Raw genomic sequence first — 19,124 nt, forward strand, 5'->3', positions numbered from 1 at the left:
AGAGAAGCAAAAAGCAAAGGAGATAAGGAAAGATATATCCATTTGAATGCAGCATTCCAAAGAATAGCAAGGAGAAATAAGAAAGCCTTCCTTAGTGATCAGTGCAAAGAAATAGAGGAAAACAATAGAATGGGAAAGACTAGAGATTTCTTCAAGAAAATTAGAGATATTAAGGGAACATTTAATGCAAAGATGGGCACCAAAAAGGACAGAAATTGTATGGACCAAACAGAAGCAGAAGATATTAAGAAGAGGTGGCAAGAATACACAGAAGAACTATACAAAAAAGATCTTCACGACTCAGATAATCATGATGGTGTGATCACTCACCTAAAGCCAGACATCCTGGAATGTGAAGTCAAGTGGGCTTTAGAAAGCATCGCCATGAATAAAGCTAGTGGAGTTGATTGAATTCCAATTGAGCTATTTCAAATCCTAAAAGCTGATGCTGTGAAAGTGCTACACTCAATATGCCAGTAAATTTGGAAAACTCAGCAGTGACCACAGGACTGGTAAAGGTCAATTTTGATTCCAGTTCCAAAGAAAGGCAATGCCAAAAAATGTTCAAACTACTGCAAAATTGCACTCATCTCACATGCTAGCAAAGTAATGCTTAAAATTCTCCAAGCCAGGCTTCAACAGTATGTGAATCACGAACTTCCAGATGTTCAAGCTGGTTTTAGAAAAGGCGGAGGAACCAGAGATCAAATTGCCAACATCCATTGGATCATCAAAAAAACAGGAGAGTTCCAGAAGAACATCTACTTCTGCTTTATTGACTATGCCAAAGCCTTTGACTGTGTGGATCACAATAAACTGTGGAAAATTCTGAAAGAGATGGGAATACCAGACCACCTGACCTGCCTCTTGAGAAATCTGTATGCAGATCAGGAAGCAACAGTTGAATCTGGACATGGAACAACAACTTCTTCCAAATAGGAAAAGTAGTACATCAAGGCTGTATATTGTCACCCTGCTTATTTAACTTAAATGCAGGGTACATCATGAGAAACGTTGAGCTGGAAGAAGCACAAGCTGGAATCAGATCGCCAGGAGTAATATCAATAACCTCAGATATGCAGATGACACCACCGTTATGAGAGAAAGTGAAAAACTAAAGAGCCTCTATATGAAAGTGAAAGAGGAGAGTGAAAAGTTGGGTTACAACTCAACATTCAGAAAACTAAGATCATTGCACCTGGTCCCATCACTTCATGGCAAATAGATGGGAAAACAATAGAAACAGTGGCAGATTTTATTTTGAGGGGCTCCAAAATCACTGCCTATGGTCATGTATGGATGTGAGAGTTGGACTGTGAAGAAGGCTGAGTGCCGAAGAATTGATGCTTTTGAACTGTGGTGTTGGAGAAGACTCTTGAGAGTCCCTTGGACTGCAAGGAGATCCAACCAATCCATTCTGAAGATCAGCCCTGGGATTTCTTTGGAAGGAATGATGCTAAAGCTGAAACTCCAGTACTTTGGCCACCTGATGCGAAGAATTGACTCATTGGAAAAGACTCTGATGCTGGGAGGGATTCAGGGCAGGAGGAGAAGGGGACGACAGAGAATGAGATGGCTGGATGGCATCACTGACTCAATGGACATGAATCTGAGTGAACTCCGGGAGTTGGTGATGGACAGGGAGGCCTGGCATGCTGCGATTCTTGGGGTCGCAAAGAGTCAGACACGACTGAGCGACTGAACTGAAATGAAAATCACTGCAGATGGTGACTGCAGCCATGAAATTAAAAGACACTTGGAAGAAAAGCTATGACCAACCTAGACAGCGTATTGAAAAACAGAGGCATTACTTTGCCAACAAAGGTCCATCTAGTCAAGGCTGTGTTTTTTCCAGTAGTCATGTATGGATATGAGAGTTGAACTATAAAGAAAGCTGAGCACTGAATAAAAGATGCTTTTGAACTGTGGTGTTGGAGAAGACTCTTGAGAGTCCCTTGGACTGCAAGGAGATCCAACCAGTCCATCCTAAAGGAAATCAGTCCTGAATATTCACTGGAAGGACTGATGCTGACGCTGAAACTCCAATACTTTGGCCACCTGATGAGAAGTTCAGACTCATTGGAAAAGACCCTGATGCTGGGAAAGATTGAGTATAGAAGGAGAATGGGATGACAGAGGATGAAATGGTTGGACGGCATTTACAACTCAATGGACATGAGTTTGAACAAGCTCCAGAAGATGGTGAAGGACAGGGAAGCCAGGCATGCTGCAGTCCGTGGAGTCACAAAGAGTGAGACAATCTGAGCGACTGAACAGCACCCGTATAGTTGTGCTCGTTTCACCTGCTAGTAAGAATATGCTCAAAAGCCTCCAAGTTAGGCTTCAGTAGTATGTGAACCAGGAACTTTCAGATGTACAAACTGGGTGTAGAAAAGGCAGAGGAAACAGAGATCAAATTGCCAACATCCATTGGATTATAGAAAAATAGAGAATTCCAGAAAAATATCTACTCTGCTTCATTTACTACACTAAATCCTTTTACTGTTTGGATCACAGCAATCTGTGGAAAAGTCTTAAATAGATGGAATACCAGATCACGTTACCTGTCTCCTGATGAATATGTATGCAGGACAAGAAACAACACTTAGAACTAGACATGAAACAGTGGACTATTTCAAAATCATAAAAGGAGTACATCAAGGCTATATATTGTCACCCTGCTTATTTCACTTATATGCATCATTTCATTGGAAATGCTGGGCTGGAAGACTCACAAGCTGGAATAAAGATTTCTGGGAGAAATATCAACCGCCTCAGTTATTTAGATATTACCACTCTAATCGCAAAAAAATGAAGAGGAAACAAAGAACCTCTCAATGAGGGTTAAAGAGGAGAGTGAAAAAGCTGACTTAAAGCTCAACATTCAAAATATGAAGATCGTGGCATCCTGTTCCAGCATTTCATAGAAAATAGACGGGGAAAAGTGGAAACAATGAAAGATTTTCTTTTCTTAGGCTCCAAAATCATTGCAGAAGGTGATTGTAGCCGCAAAATTGAAAGATGCTTGCTCCTTTGAAGAAAACCTATGACAAACCTAGACAGCATATTAAAAAGCAAAGACATAACTTTGTCAACAAAGATCTGTATAGTCAAAGCTATGATTTTCCCAGTAGCCATGTATAGATATGAGTGTTGGACCAGGAAGAAGACTGAGCACAGAAGAATTGATGCTTTTGAGCTGTGGCTCTGGAGAAGACTCTTGAGAAACCAGTCAATCCTAAAGGAAAGAAACCCTGAATATTAACTGGAAGGACTGATGCTGAAGCTGAACCTCCAGTACTTTGGCCACCTAATTCAAGGAACCAACTCATTACAAAAGACTTTGATGCTGAGAAAGATTGAGGGGAGAAGGGAAAGGGTGACAGCAGATGAGGTGGTTGGATGGCATCATCAACTCAGCAGACATGAATTTGAGTAAACTCCAGGAGATAGTGAAGGTCAAGGAAGCCTGGCGTGATGCAGTTAATGGGGTCGCAAAGAGTGAGACACAACTTAGTGTCTAAACAACCACAATTCAATAAGTACTTACTTATTAACTAATGTGATCTTTATGCTACCAAACTTGTGACTTTCTAGTTTAAGTTTTTTTTATTTGTTTAAAAAACATTTATGTGTGTACTCAAATGTGATAAGGAGTGTAAGCAGCATGCCAAAAATAAGCACATGCTAAAAATGCTGTAGTTACAACTATGAGCATGATCCCTGTATCCTGAGACATCCTGCCCCTCATACCAAGAGGAACAGGGCAGCCCAGTGATCAAATTCATTTCTTTTGCTGTTGTTTAGTCGCTTCAGCTGTGTCTGATTCCTTGCAACCCCATAGACTGTACCTGATCAAGCTCCTCTGTCTACGGGATTTTCCAGGCAAGAATACTGGAATGGGTAGACATTTCCTTCTGCAGGAGATCTTCCCAACCCAGGAATTGGACCTGTGTCTCCTGCATTGCAGATGGATTCTTTACTACTGAGCCACCAGGAGCCATTTCTTTTGCTTGAAGAGTAAAATTATGCTGCTGCTGCTGCTGCTGCTAAGTCACTTCAGTCGTGTCCGACTCTGTGCAACCCCATGGACAGCAGCCCACCAGGCTCCCCCGTCCCTGGGATTCTCCAGGCAAGAACACTGAAGTTGGTTGCCATTTCCTTCTCCATAATTATGCTAAACTACCCCAATTCCAGTTACCTGGCATTATCACCCTTAGTAACATAAAATATTTAGAAGAAATTTAAACACACAAATGAATAAACAAAATATGCCCTACACTTCTCATGGACAGAGGAGCTTGGTGGATTCCCATCCATAGGATTGCAAAGAGTCTGACACAGCTGAAGTGACTTAACAGGCATGCCCACACAACATCCAAACTTTTAAGCTGTTGCCTCAAGGAACCGTGATTTTGAAACAGGTGAAGATTAAGTGGGGTTTCTGTCAGCTTTTTCCAGTGTTCAACTAAGGCAACTTTATTTAGATATCTGTATTTTGTATTGCAAATATGCTGCCAACTATTTTGATAACCATAGTTCTACATTATTAATTTGAATTAAAATTAAATTAATGGATAGGATACTATACATATAATCATTTAATTCAATTGTAATTCATGTTTAGCATGTTTTAATGATATCTATGAACTGTGACCCTCATTATCTTTTGATAGATTAAGGGACTGTGGTATAATAACTCACCTAAATTCTTAAAGTAATCTAGTGGTACAGCATTTTTGACGCATTCTTCTTGTTGCCTTTAAACTTCCAGAGAGCTCCTGATACTGGAGAGTTCTTTATCTTGACAGTGTCATTCTCACAGAATGTATTAATTGGCAATTTACAATTAAAGATAACATCTCAGGGGGCTTTTCATTTTGACATCCTCTTACTTCTCTGGGCTTCCCAGGTGGCACAGTGATAAAAAAAATCTGTCTGCCAAAGCAAGAGACACAGGAGACAGGGGTTCTATCCCTGGGTCAAGAAGATCCCCTGGAGATGGAGATGGCAACCCACTCCAATATTCGTGTCTAGAAAATCCCATGAACAGAGGAGCCTGGCAGGCTACAGTCCAGTCCAGGAGGTCACAGAGAGTTGGACATGAATGAGCAACTGAGCATGTGCTCACTCATTATGTGTTATAAATTAGCAATTAATTAACATTACTTCTGGAGAAGGCAATGGCAGCCCACTCCAGTCCTCTTGCCTAGAAAATCCCATGGACAGAGGAGCCTGGTAGGCTGCAGTTCACCGGGTCGCGAAGAGTTGGACACGACTGAGCGACTTCACTTTGGCTTTTCACTTTCATGCATTGAAGAAGGAAATGGCAACCCACTCCAGTGTTCTTGCCTAGAGAATCCCAGGGATGGGGGAGCCTGGTGGGCTGCCATCTATGGGATCGCACAGAGTCAGACACGACCAAAGTGACTTGGCAGCAACATTACTTCTACACTGGTCTCTTCCAGGCCCAAAAAAAAAAAAAAAAAGCTTGAACACATTCTAGATTTTTGCTAGTTTAAAAGAGAATTAAGTATATACCATAAAAGTGAAATTCATTTATGATACAAGAGAAGTTCAAAGCTAACTTTCTTACAATGCTTAACTCAGTACCTGAAAGCACTTATATAAATGGTTCAATATCATACTGGAGTTATTCAGACTAAAAGATTTTCCTTTTTCGATCATGAAGCAAAACAATGAAAGAAAGAGCAGATAAAGTAATATTGTACGGCCTATGTGCACTAAAAGATAACCCACTAAAAGTGGGTTATCTCCTAATGCTGAAATGACTCATTTAGAAACTAAACATGAAATGAGCATAAAGAAAGGCATTCAATAAGAAACACTCAAAGACCATCTTGGGTCACAATATGTTTGTCCATAAGAGATCTCACAACTCAATTCACCAATTTGTGAGAGAAATGGCCTCTAGTTAAACTGTCCCAACCTTGGTTTACTTCTTGAAAAGGACAGCCTTGTTCTAGCTTGAATTCTAGTTTAGAAAGGAGACTTTGAAGACCTTTCTGTGCTTTCCTCTCCAAGAACTTAAAAAGTGCTTTAACTGGCTTCATTTCACAGGCCTTAAAAACACTTATTTTTCCTAGGATACCAGCTAGAACATATTGACCAAGACATTTTCCATGAAGAGTCCTTTTCCTGTATTCATGTCAGGTCCTGCCTTGAACTGCCCTTGTACCTAGAGTTCTAGCAAACTTGTTCACTTACTCTGACTCTGATATGCTCACAGATACCTTTTACTATTGCCTGTAACCAAATTTTGTTAGCAGCTGAACTTCAAAGAGCTGGAAAACTTATCTTCAGCTAATGGGTCTTTGAGAAGTTTAGAAGGTTTACCTAAAGGAAAATACTTTGAATACTTTCAAAGTCAGATATAAGATGATCACATTATATAAACATTCCTTACAAATTAGCAAACTAAGAAAATCAGAGTCACTAAACTGAGATGTCTGTTAACTTTTGGGGAATTGTTTAACCTCCGGAGTAAACAAATGATGATTGTCATCCTCTTCCTTGAGAGACCATCCAGACTGAAAATAGTAAGCTTTACTCAAAGTCTACTTTTTATTTTTTTACAGTCACAATATTCTTCTCTACGAGGATGGGCATGCCGTGGTGGCAGATTTCGGAGGTGAGATTTCTATGAATAATGCCCCCAGTGACATCAGTTTCTTTCTTCCTTCCTCATTGGTGGAGATATTATATGATAAACCTGGAAATGGATATCACCCTGACAGCTATATTTCTCTAAATTATTCACATTTCAAGTTATCATGGAGGGGTACTGGGAAAAGCTTTCAATTAGCAAGAGGGAAGTGACATGTGTGTACCTATGGCTGATTCATGTTGTTGTATGGCAGAAACCAACACAATATTGTAAAGCAATTATCCTGCAATTAAAAACAAATTTTAAAATTTTTCAATGAATTTAAAAAATATGTCATTTCTTTTCAGCTTTTCCTCTTTTATATCCTCAGCTAAAAAAAAATGGAAGTAAAAATTTAAATAAGACTGAGGTTTCCTTGGGGTTTCAAACTTTTAGCTATGATCTTTGACCTTGGTTTTAAAATATTTCCTTTGACATGAATTTGTTTTCTCTTTTCCCCAGAATCAAGATTTCTGCAGTCTCTGGATGAAGACAACATGACAAAACAACCTGGGGTTTGTTGCTGCTCATGTTCCCTATAATTATGAAACAATTAGAATGTGTAAACTCAGCATGAGAGAAAAGGAGATGAAAGCAGCTTTAACTGGAAGAAATGTCATTGTCCCAGAGGCAGGATAATGTTTTATGTTTTTATTTTTAGTAAGCCCCCAAAAGAACTATTTCAAAGCTCTGTTAGAGAAATAGATTAGATATATATTTGAAAAATGTTACAGAAAAAGTAACAGAATTTGTTTCAAATCTAATTGAAAAGTACATGGTGGGCATGGATAATTGACTTTCATGTTTAGATCTCCTTATTAAGTGGTAGAGTTAAAATTTAATAGCTAACCATAAAATCCATAGTTTACCTGCATCTATTAACAATTTATAGTTTTCCATTTTAACATTGTAAGGCGATAGGTGATACAATCAAGTGTTAATGTTTAAGAAAAATATAAATTATAACATCTGAAGCAAACATAAATTGCACTTGAAATGTCTGCATTTAGATTCATTATCTGCTTTTCCCTCTCCCCTCCCCATGAAGGAGTATACTTCTCTTTCTGACCTAGCTGTGTTATTTAATTACCCAAGCTTGGGCTAATTTTCTGTTGCTTCCTTTTCCTGCTTCTGCTCATACACTGCTCAATCACTTTTTACGTTTGTTTCTATTTCTTTTCTTTTCTAGTTTATCCCAAACTTTCATTTACCCCTGCCTCAGTTCAGGTCTTCCCCATCTCTTTTCTGGACCATTGTTCTAGCCTTTTAATTCCAGTCCTCCCCTCCAGTTCATTCTTTGCAACATCAGCCAGGTGTTGTGTTCTGACAATTCACTTCTTCCTGTAAATCGTTAATGATGCTTAAAATGTTGTATGCGTGTGTACACATTCAGTCCTGTCTGACTGTGCGACCACATGGACTATAATCCATAGGCTCTTCTGTCCATGGAATTTTCCAGGCAAGAATACTGGAGTGGGGTGCCATTTCCTCCTCCAGGGAATCTTTCTGATGCAGGGATTAAACTCACTTCTCTTGCATCTCCTGCTTTGGCAGGCAGATTCTTTACCTCTAGCACCACCTAGGAAACATTAAAATGTTATAACACTCTCCCCCCATTCTGAACCCAAGACTCTTCTACGAGTTCATTTCCCACTAAACATTTTCTCAAGTCCCCTATGCCTCTTGCAACATACATACAAGCCATCTGGCTATTCCCCAAATATTTTATTCACTTTCACAGTCACAGATTTATGACTCTCCCAGGGTCATATTCTCTGCCCAAAAACCTTTCATTGCATCTCACTTCGAGAAAGTCTAATTATCTTGCATGGCCAAGAAAAGTTTACCCATTTTAAGTACCTTCCATCCTGTAAACTGCCCCTTCCACCTCCTCCCCACACACTTTTCTGTCTGTGCTTTTGTAGCACTTTTTGCACACTGCTAGGTAGTACTCTTACTCACTGGACAAATATTTATGAAGGGTCTACAATGTGTCAGGCATTGTACAAGGGCCAGGAATACAAAATGTGAATAAGAGCTTGTCTTTGATCTCAAGTAACTCATTTTGTAGTGGGAAAATCCATGTGCAAGTAAGGGTGAAGGCAGTATGGACGTTCAATGACAGAGATGTGGCAAAGCCTCATGGGAGCTCAGGCAGAATGAACAGGAATAAATCAGTTCAAACAGAATGAACACATGAGCAAAGGCACAGGGGAAGGAGAAACACCTGCTTTCCTTGGGGACTTTAAATAGCTTGGCATTGTTGCCATGCCCTGTGTGAGAAGACACAGTGAGAGACGAGTTAAAGAGGAAGGCAGGAACCACATCATGGATTAAGGATTAAGCATGCTGGTTTCCCCAGTTAAACTCCATTCATTCAACAGACATTTATGGAATACCTACTAAATGTCAGACATTTTCAAGGACCTGGGATTATTACCATGAACAAAGCAAAATTCTCGTGTTTATGGGGCTAATATTTTAATGGAAGAAGATAAACATTGAACAAATTAGTAAAATATATATCAGGTGGTGATAAGTGTTATGAGGAAAAAAACAAAGAGAGCAGATGAATGGAACGTGATAGAGGGTGTCATTTAGATGAGTGAAATAGAAAGATAGCATTTGATAAGAGACTTATGTGGGAGTTATCCATAAGAGGAGAGCAGTATAGAAGAGGGAACAGTAAGCGCAAATGTCCTGCAGCAGGAGAGTCCTTTGTGTGTTCAAGGCCAGATTGACCGAAGTGGAGTAAGAAAGGAGAAGTATGGTAAGATATGAGAGAGGTGGGAAGAGTGGGTCCTTTTTTTGACAGGACATACAGATCTTATCTGGCATCTTTGACATAGAGATAGCTAACTCGGTGGACCTCAACCGTGGCTGCACATTGAAATCACTTTGGAAACTTTTGTAAAAGCATTCAACCTGAATCCAGCCCCAAGAAATTCTGATCTCATTGCCCCAGGGTTCATCTTGAGTACATGTATCTTTTAAAAGTTTCCCCAGGAGATTCTAAAATGTAGCTAGTGGAGACTCTGGTTAAATATTCTTTTGTTGAATGAAATTGAATTGAATTTCTGCAAAGCAAGTGACATTCTTCTATCCTAGGAGTGGAGTCTTTAAGCACAGCCCTACTCAAGATTTATTTTGAAGGTTATTTTATTTCCTACTAGTTATGTGGCCTTATATAAGTTTGCTAATTACTCTATTACCCCCTGTGAAAAAAATGGGCATACTGTATGCTTACTCCTGCTGATGCATTGTTGTGACAAAACTCATAATCTGCTATATAATTGGAGGCTACTTGGAATGTGAAAGCTCATGTGGAAGGATTGCATATAAGCACCATAATTGAAATAAAGACATTCTTGGAAAGCTGCAATTATCCATGACTTCAAAATAATGTAGACACTTCAGAAGAATTATCAGCAGGCAGCACTACACACAGAATATCACCAAGAGTAATAAGAGAATACTAGTTTCTTTCAGGGGAAATACAAAGACAGAAGGTATTTGGCGAAGTTCATTGATATGATTATGAAGCCACGAGATTTTAGAGCTAGAAGGGCCTGCCTCCTGTGTTACCCTTGAGGAATCTCAGATCCAAGAAGCATAGGAGACTTTCTCAGAACCACCCAAATAGTTGATAGTAGGCCCAGGACTAGAATTTTCCTTCCCTACCTCTAGCATTCTTTTTCCTAAACCACACATAAACTAAATTTATGCAATTGCATCCCATAATGGAAACTTATATTTAAAAATGAAAAAATATACAATTGCAAATAAAAAGAATGTAAATGATGCTATCAAAACATGAGGGTAGAACTTTGTACGGAGAAACTTGTCATGATTTATGGGCTTGCTTTCAGGAATATTGCACAAACAGCATTTAGAAATAACACCACTGGGCAAACAAAGGAGATATGACAGACCTGATCCCGCCAGTGAGACATCTCCTTCAATGAATATTCTGGGCACTCCCCTGAGACCCTTTCTCTCCTCAGTCATCAGGGCACTATTTATTGGTCTAATCTAGTGACTTCCTAAATTACAACCTGAAGCTCTAAAGGAGAGATGCTTCCCCCCAGAGTGCATGATTCACACCCAGGGAGGCATAGAGTTCTTGGATGAATCCATGGATGGCTATTCAGAAGCTTGCAAGGCTTCCAGGGGAAAGATACTCAGAGATAAGCAAAACAGTACCGCTGCTGTGCTCACCATTTTACTTGGCAATTAATATGGTTGCAGTATATTTGGAAGAATTATGGATTGCATGATCTTCCAATGATTGAAAAAATGCCCTTTGAAAAACTGAAAGGCAGCAGTAAACATTTCTGTGTAAACGTGCCAGTTTATTATTGCACATATTGAGGGCAGTATTGATGTTATTTTACATTTATATTTTTGAGAACATAGAATACTTAACAAAACCTCGCTAAGAAGAACACTGTCCTGCAGTAGAAGAACTAAACACTTGGTTAATGACTTATGAATGTTTCTTGACCTGCAGAACCTCCGCTGGATGGCTCCTGAGGTGTTCACACAGTGTACACGCTACACGATCAAAGCCGACGTCTTCAGCTATGCTCTGTGTCTGTGGGAACTTCTCACTGGAGAAATTCCCTTCGCTCATCTCAAGCCAGGTAAGCCATGCCGCAGTTAAGGCTTCTCTGAGGGAATTCCCTGGTGGTCCAGTGGTCAGGAATGTATGCTTTCACTGCCGAGGGCCCTACTTGGAGAATTAAGATGCCACAAGCTGCAGGGTGCAGCCTGGGGGTGGAAAAAAAAAGATTTCTCTGATTTCCAGAGTTCTCTGCATTTTCACAAATTCAAGAAACATTGTTCCCCAAAAATGACAGTTCTTGGTGGATTGGCAAGGTGAGAAGTAAAGAAATAGTCTCAAGGTATGTGCCCAATCCAGAAGACTTAATGGCCTATAACTATGTGATTTTGGACATAGACACACAGAAGCGTAGGTATATTTTATTATTAAAGCTTAAGGTTTTGATTTATCTGTTGTTAGTAAAACAAGCAGATGACGATGGCCATGTGGAATGTGGGTACGAATAATATAAATAACTTTTTGAGATTTGATTTAGAAGTGCCTTTTTGGTATGCGTATAAAGGTGAGCTGAAAGCAACAACGCATAAAAACTATCTATCAGGTCTGCTTCGGCTTGTCTCACCTTATCAAAGGAGAATGGCTTTTTCTAATTTTGTTTTATATATATAGATGCATTTGAAAATTGGGACTTTGTGAGTGAGCCTATAATTTTGTTGTTGATTATATTTGATAATATACATTATACTCTGTGTAACTGCAGAAGATGGAGGTAGGGAATCTAATCACAGGGAAAAATGTACAAATATTTGAGGTAAATTTGATTTGCATTTCTCTCTATTTTATTTGCTCTGCTCTTTTTGTCTGGTCACATTGTTTACTTACTTGTATTCACCATGAGTCTAAAAACCCCTTGACTTTGCATCCCTAAAACTTACCATGATTCAAAAGTAGTTTTCAAATTAAATCATAGAGAAATTTTATAATGAACTATAGTGTAAGCTCTTTAAGTGGTCACCCTATCAGAATATGTCAGAGGTGAAGTGAACATTACTCAGCTGTGTCCGAACACTTTGCAACTCCATGGACTGCAGCCTGCCAGGCTCCTCTGTCCATGGGGATTCTCCAGGCAAGAAGACTTAAGTGGGTTGCCATGCCCTCCCCCAGAGGATCTTCCCAACCCAGGGATCAAACCCAGGTCCCCCTCATTGCAGGCAGATTCTTTACTGTTTGAGCCACCAGGGAAGCACAAATATGTCAGAAGGATCAAGTCAAAAGGGATGTTAGGGAAAGACGTACCTTACAAATGTGGGTATTCACACAAGTTCAAAGTCTTAACCAGGATCACAATACTTATTAGTACTCATGTGCAAAGTAATAGCCATATCTCATACTGTCTTTTCAAGGTATTTTCCTCCTAATAACCATATGGTCTTTAATTACACTCTGTGTACTGTCTAACCAAGAGCTTTTCACAAATTATATGCTCTGTACATAATTGTCCTAACTTTTCTCTATATGCTTTCATAGTTTTAAATGATGGGATCTGGCCCTTATTATAGTGTGGATAAGAGTACTCTATTTTGAACTGGACAAGAATTGCTGTTTATTTCTTTTTCTGATCTGTTATCATCTCTCTACCTCTTAGAATATGATTTCTGGTAAGATTTATGAGTATATTAAAAAATCCACTGTAATTCTAGACATATTTTAGTATTTTTATCAGAGCTTCCCTTGTTCTTCCCTTGTGCTTCTCTTGGGCTTCCCTTGTGGCTCAACTGGTAAAGTATCTGCCTGCAATGTGGGAGACCCGAGTTCGATCCTGGGGTTGGGAAGATCTCCTGGAGAAGGGAAAGGCTACCTACTCCAGTATTCTGGCCTAGAGAATTCCATAGACTGTATAGTTCATAGGGTCGCAAAGAGTCTGACATAACTGAGCAACTTTCACTGCACATGTCTCCCTTCTTCTCATCTCCTGTATCAATCCGTTCACCTCTTCCTGTGGATTTTACATCCTAAGAACATCTTAGACTTATCCACTACTTATCATCATCTTCCACCATTCTAGCTCAAGCCACCATCTTCATCATTTAAATTATTGCAATTGTCAAATTAAAAAATTATATTTAATTATATAGTATAAGTTGAGATATAAGTTATATCTCAACATACTAAAAGTTATAATATAGTAAAAGTTACCATTTTAGGCTAATAATGCAAGGAGTTTTAACAACTGTATACAGCTGTATAATCACAACTACAATCATGATAAACAGTAGTTCCAATACTTCGAAAGTTCCCCCATGCCTCTTTAGAATCAATTCACCTTTCATATCTCCAGCCCCTAGTAATCACTGATCTGAATTATCTCCCTGTAAGTTTGCCTTTTCCAGAAAGTCAAATAAATGGAATCATGTTAGTACATTTATCAGTTATTTATTCTTTCACATTCCTGTGTAATATTCCATTGTGTTGATGTGTGTGTGTGTGTGTGTGTGTGTGTGTGTGTGTGTGTGTGTATGATCCAGACAGTCACAGGCTTCAGAATAGTCAATGAAACAGAAGTAGATATTTTTTCTGGAATTCCCTTGCATTCTCTATGATGCAGCGAATGTAGGTAATTTGATCTCTGGTTTCTCTGCTTTTTCTAAACCCAGGTTATACATCTGAGAGTTCTCAGTACACGTACTATTGAAGCCTAGCTTGAAGGATTTTGAGCATTAACTTACTAGCACACAAAATGAGTGCAGTTGTCCAGTAGTTTGAACATTCTTTGAATTGCCATTCTTTGGTATTGGAATGACCCTGTGACCACTGCTGAGTTTTCCAAATATGCTGGCATGTTCAAATCCTAAAGCATCATCCTTTAGGATTTGAAATAACTCAGCTGGAATTCCGTCACCTTTACTAGCTTTGTTTGTAGTAATGCTTCCTATGGCCCACTTGACTTCACACTCCAGAATGTCTGGCTCTAGGTGAGTGCACACCATCGTGGTTATCTAGGTCATTAAGCCCTTTTTTGTACAGTTCTTCTCTGTATTCTTGTCACCTCTTCATAATGTCTTCTACCTCTGTTAGGTCCTTTCTATTTCTGTCCTTTGTCATGCCCATCCTCACATGAAAATTTCCCTTGATATCTCCAGTTTTCTTGAAAAGATCTCTGGTCTTTCCCATTCTATTGTTTTTCCTTACTTCTTTGCCTTTTGCATTGAAAAAAAGCCTTCTTATCTCTCCTTGCTATTCTCTGCAACTCTGCATTCAGTTGAGTATATCTTTCCCTTCCTCCCTTGCTTTTCATTTCTCTTCTTTCCTCAGCTATTTGAGAGCCTCCTCGGACAACCACTTTGCCTTCTTGAATTTCTTTTTCTTTGGGATGATTTTGGTCACTGACTCCTATACAATGTTATGAACCTCTGTCCATAGTTGTTCAGGCACTCTATCAGATCTAATCCCTTGAATCTATTTACCACTTCCACTATGTACTCATAAGGGATTTGATTTAGGTCATACCTGAATGGTATAGTGGTTTCTCTACTTTCTTCAAATTTGCAATAAGGAGCGCAGGATCTAAACCACAGTTTCAGCTCCAGGTCTTGTTTTTGCTGACTGTATAGAGCTTCCTCATCTTCTGCTGCAAAGAATATAATCAATCTGATTTTGGTATGGACCATTTGGTGAGAAATGTCCAACTGGATGAATAACAAGCTGGAATCAAAATTTCTGGGAGAAATATCAATAACTTCAGAAATGTAGATGATACTACCCTAATGGCAGAAAGTGAAGAGGAACTGAAGAGCCTCTTGCTGAAAGTGAAGGAGAACAATGAATAAGCTGGGTTAAAACTCAGCATTCAAAAAACTAAGATCATGACATCTGGTCCCATCACTTCATGGCAAATAGATGGGGAAAAAATGGAAACAGTGACAGACTTTGTTTTCTTGGGCTGCAAATTCACTGCAGACAGTGATTGCAGCCATGAAGTTAAAAGACACTTTCTTCTTAGAAGATAAGTTATAACAAATCTAGACAGCATATTAAAAAGCAGAGATATCACTTTGCCCACAAAGATCCATATAGTCAAAGCTATGGTTTTTCCAGTAGTCATGTACAGATGTGAGAGTTGGACCATAAAGAAAGCTGAGCACTAAAGAATTGATGCTTTTGAACTGTGATGCTGGAGAAGACTCTTGAGAGTCCCTTGGACTGCAAGGAGATCAAACCAGTCAATCCTAAAGGAAATCAACCCTAAATATTAATTGGAAGGACTGATGCTGAAGCTGAAGCTTCACTATTTTGGCCCCCTAATGCAAAGAGCTGACTCATTGGAAAAAACCCTGATGCTGGGAAAGATTGAGGGCAGGGGGAAAAAGGAGGTATAGAGGATGAGATGGTTGGATGGCATCATCGACTCAATGGACATGAGTTTGAAGAAACTCCAGGAGACAGTAAAAGACAGGGAAGCCCAGTGTGCTGTAGTCCATGGGGTTGCTCAGTCAGACACGACTGAGTGACTGAACAACAACAATGTGCAAAGTCTTCTCTTGTTGTTGAAAAAGGTGTTTGCTATGATCGATGTGTTCTCTTGACAAAACTCTGTTAGCCTTTGGCCTGCTTTATTTTGTACTCCAAGACCAAATTTGCCTGTTACTCCAGGTATCTCTTGACTTCCTACTTTTTCATTCCAATCTCCTATGATTAAAAAGACATCTCTTTTTTTTGGTGTTAGTTCTAGAACGTCTTGTCAGTCTTCATAGAACTGGTCAACTTCAGCTTCTTTGGCATCAGTGATTGAGGCACAGACTTGGATTACTGTGATATTGAATGGTTTGTCCTGGAAACGAACCAAGATCAATCTGTTTGTTTTGCGATTGGACCCAAGTACTGCATGTCTTGTTAACTATGAGGGCTACTTCATTTCTTCTCAGGGATTCTTGCCTACAGTAGTAGATATAATAGTCATCTGAATTAAATTCACCCATCCCTGTCGATTTTAATTACTGATTCCTACAGTGTTATTGTTCACTCTTGCCATCTCGTGCTTTACCACCTCAAATTTACCTTGATTCATGGACCTAACATTCCAAGTTCCTATGTAATATTGTTCTTTACAGCATCAGACTTTACTTTCACCACCAGACACATCCACAACCGAGCATCCTTTCTGCTTTAGTGCAGACCTTCGTTCCTTCTGGAGCTATTAGTAATTGCCCTTCACTCTCCCCAAGTAGCATATTGGATACCTTCTGACCTGGGAGGTTCATCTTCCAGTGTCGTGCTTTTTGCCTTTTCATACCATTCATATCTGTGGGCTTCTTGCAGCAAGAATACTGGAGTGGCTTGCCATTCCCTCTTCCAGCGGACCATGATTTGTCAGAACTCTCTCTCCACTATGACTCATCTGTCTTAGGTGGCTCTGCATGGCATGGCTCATAGCTTTATTGAGTTATGCAAGCTTTTTCATCACAAAGCTGTGATCTATGAAGAGGTGTGTTAATGTACCTTGGTTTTATTTATCCATCCACAAGTTGATGATCATCTGAGTTATTCTCAGTTTGGTGCTATTATGAATGTAATTGCCAAAACCATTTAGGTTTTTGTGTGTTTGTTTTAATTACTCTTGGACAAATATATATGATAATTACTAGATATTACAGGAAGATTTTTTCCAAGGCATCTGTACCAGTATGCCTTGTATGAGAAGTGTATGAGATTTTCAGCTGATCCTCACCAGCACTCTTTTTATTGTCCACTTAAAATAAATTAACAATTTGAGTAGGTATATTATGGTAAATAGTTGTGGTATTATTTTATATTTCTCTAATGACTAATAATATTGATAATTTTGTGTGTTTATCTGCTGTTCATATCTCTTTCTTTGGTGAATTATTTGTTTAAATTATCTTATATACTAATAAGAATATTTAGATTCTAGGTAGACTCTTTCATTTGCTATGTGTTTTGTAAGTAGTTTCCTCTAGTCTGTGACTTGCCTCTTCATAATCTAACCAATGCCTTTCAAACAGCGAAAGGTTTTTTTTTTTTAATTTCAGTGAAATTTACCTTATCAAACTTATAAATATTTTTATGTATCCTATCTAAAATATTTTTGCTACACTCAAGATCACAGATATTTCCTCCTGTGTTTACTTATAGGAATCTTATAGGTTTAGGTTTTATATTTATAAGATCTATTAGAATTACTTTTTAATGGTATAAGGTAAGAGTTGAATTTGTATTCTCTAATTTTTTAAAATATGGATGCCTATTTTTTAGCATGATTTATTTAAAACGCTTCCTTTATCTATTAAGTTATTTTGGTACTGTTATCAAAAATTAATTGACTACATGTATGGACTTTTATTCTGTTCCATCAATATAAGTCTTCCCTTATGCCAATATCACACTATATTGATGTTATAGTGAATCTAGAAATCATATAATGCGAATCCTCCAACTTTGCTCTTCTTTGTTAAAATTGCTTTTGCTGTTGTAAAGTTTTTGTTTTTCCATATAAATTTTAGAACCAGCTTGTCTATTTCTACAAAAAATTTTTGCTGTAATTTTGACTGAATTGCAGTGAATCTGTAGAGCAATTTGGGAAGAACTGACAACTTACACACATTGAATCTTCCAATTGAGAAGCACTATATCTCTCCCTTCATTTAGGTCTTTGATTTCTGTCATCAATATGTTTGTAGTTTTCATCATAGAAACCTTACACATATTTTTTTAGAATTATTTCTATGTATTTTGTGTTTCTTGATGCTATTTTAAAGGTTTATTAATTTCAATGAATAATGGTTTTTGTAAGTATAGAGACATAATTAATTTTTAACAACCTAGTGCCTTATAAATTTGCTAAATTTACTTATCAGTTCAAGTAGCTTTCATATACATTTTTGGGGATATTAAACAGATGATTATGTCATCTCAGAATAAAGAATATTTTACTTCTTTCTTTCAAATATGTGTATTTTTCATATATTTTTCTTGCTTTCTCACACAGGCAAGGGTCTCTGGTACAATACTGAATAGAATTAGTGAAGTATATATACCCTATCTTCATCTAAAGTTTTATCCACTACCACCTTAGTTCCAAGTGCCATCTTTATCACTTTGCTGCAATAGCTCTTTGACCATTCTCTCTTTGTTCTTCTTTTCCTCTCCAATCTCTACACATCCACTGCAATGATACTTTAAGAATATAAATGTGACTATGTTACCATTGCTTAAAATCATCCTATGGTTTCCCTTGTTCTTTGGAATCAATCTCTAAATTCTTAATATGTCCTGCAACACTCTACATGATTCAGGATCTCTGACCTTGCTCATATTATCTCACTTTCTGTGCTCCAGCCACTCACACCTTCTTTTGCTTTCTTGAATGTGTTGCATTTCATCTGGCCTCTAGTATCTTTCACAAGCTCAGTTTCTTCAGTAAATGCAGTTAATGATGACTGCACAGAGATTACTCTGAGGATCAAATGAGATGATTCTGTGACCGAATTTTACAAATTGAAATCTCTCTGAAACTATAAGATTAAAAATGAGGGCAAATTGTAATGCAGGGTCAAGGCTTCCTATGATTCTGTGCTTGAGTAGAATTATCATTTGCCAGGAGCCCATATAAAAACTTTAAAATCATCCTTGACTTTTCTCTTTCCTTCTTTCTTTCCTTTTTCCTTCCTTCCATCCTTCTTTCCTTCCTTCCTTATTTACTTTTGTTTTTCACTTGTTTTCTTATTTTTCAATCCTTCTTTCTAAATATCTTTCAAATATATCCACTTTCCTCCCTCTACTGGAGAAGGCAATGGTGCCCTACTCCAGTACTCTTGCCTGGAAAATCCCATGGGCAGAGGAGCCTGGTAGGCTGCAGTCCATGGGGTCGCTAAGAGT

At 38.4% G+C, this 19,124-nt stretch overlaps 1 protein-coding gene across 1 annotated transcript in view; it reads left to right on the plus strand.

Moving 5' to 3' along the window:
- Window positions 1–19,124, plus strand: part of TNNI3K (TNNI3 interacting kinase) — a 337,135-nt gene that overhangs the window by 206,146 nt on the left and 111,865 nt on the right. The window contains exons 18-20 of the mRNA XM_069594718.1: window positions 6,600–6,652; window positions 7,130–7,182; window positions 11,178–11,310. Of these exons, the coding sequence (XP_069450819.1) occupies window positions 6,600–6,652; window positions 7,130–7,182; window positions 11,178–11,310 (239 nt within the window). The remainder of the gene's footprint in view (window positions 1–6,599; window positions 6,653–7,129; window positions 7,183–11,177; window positions 11,311–19,124) is intronic.

Source organism: Ovis canadensis, chromosome 1, assembly GCF_042477335.2.
Source record: "Ovis canadensis isolate MfBH-ARS-UI-01 breed Bighorn chromosome 1, ARS-UI_OviCan_v2, whole genome shotgun sequence".
Taxonomy (NCBI): domain Eukaryota; kingdom Metazoa; phylum Chordata; class Mammalia; order Artiodactyla; family Bovidae; genus Ovis; species Ovis canadensis.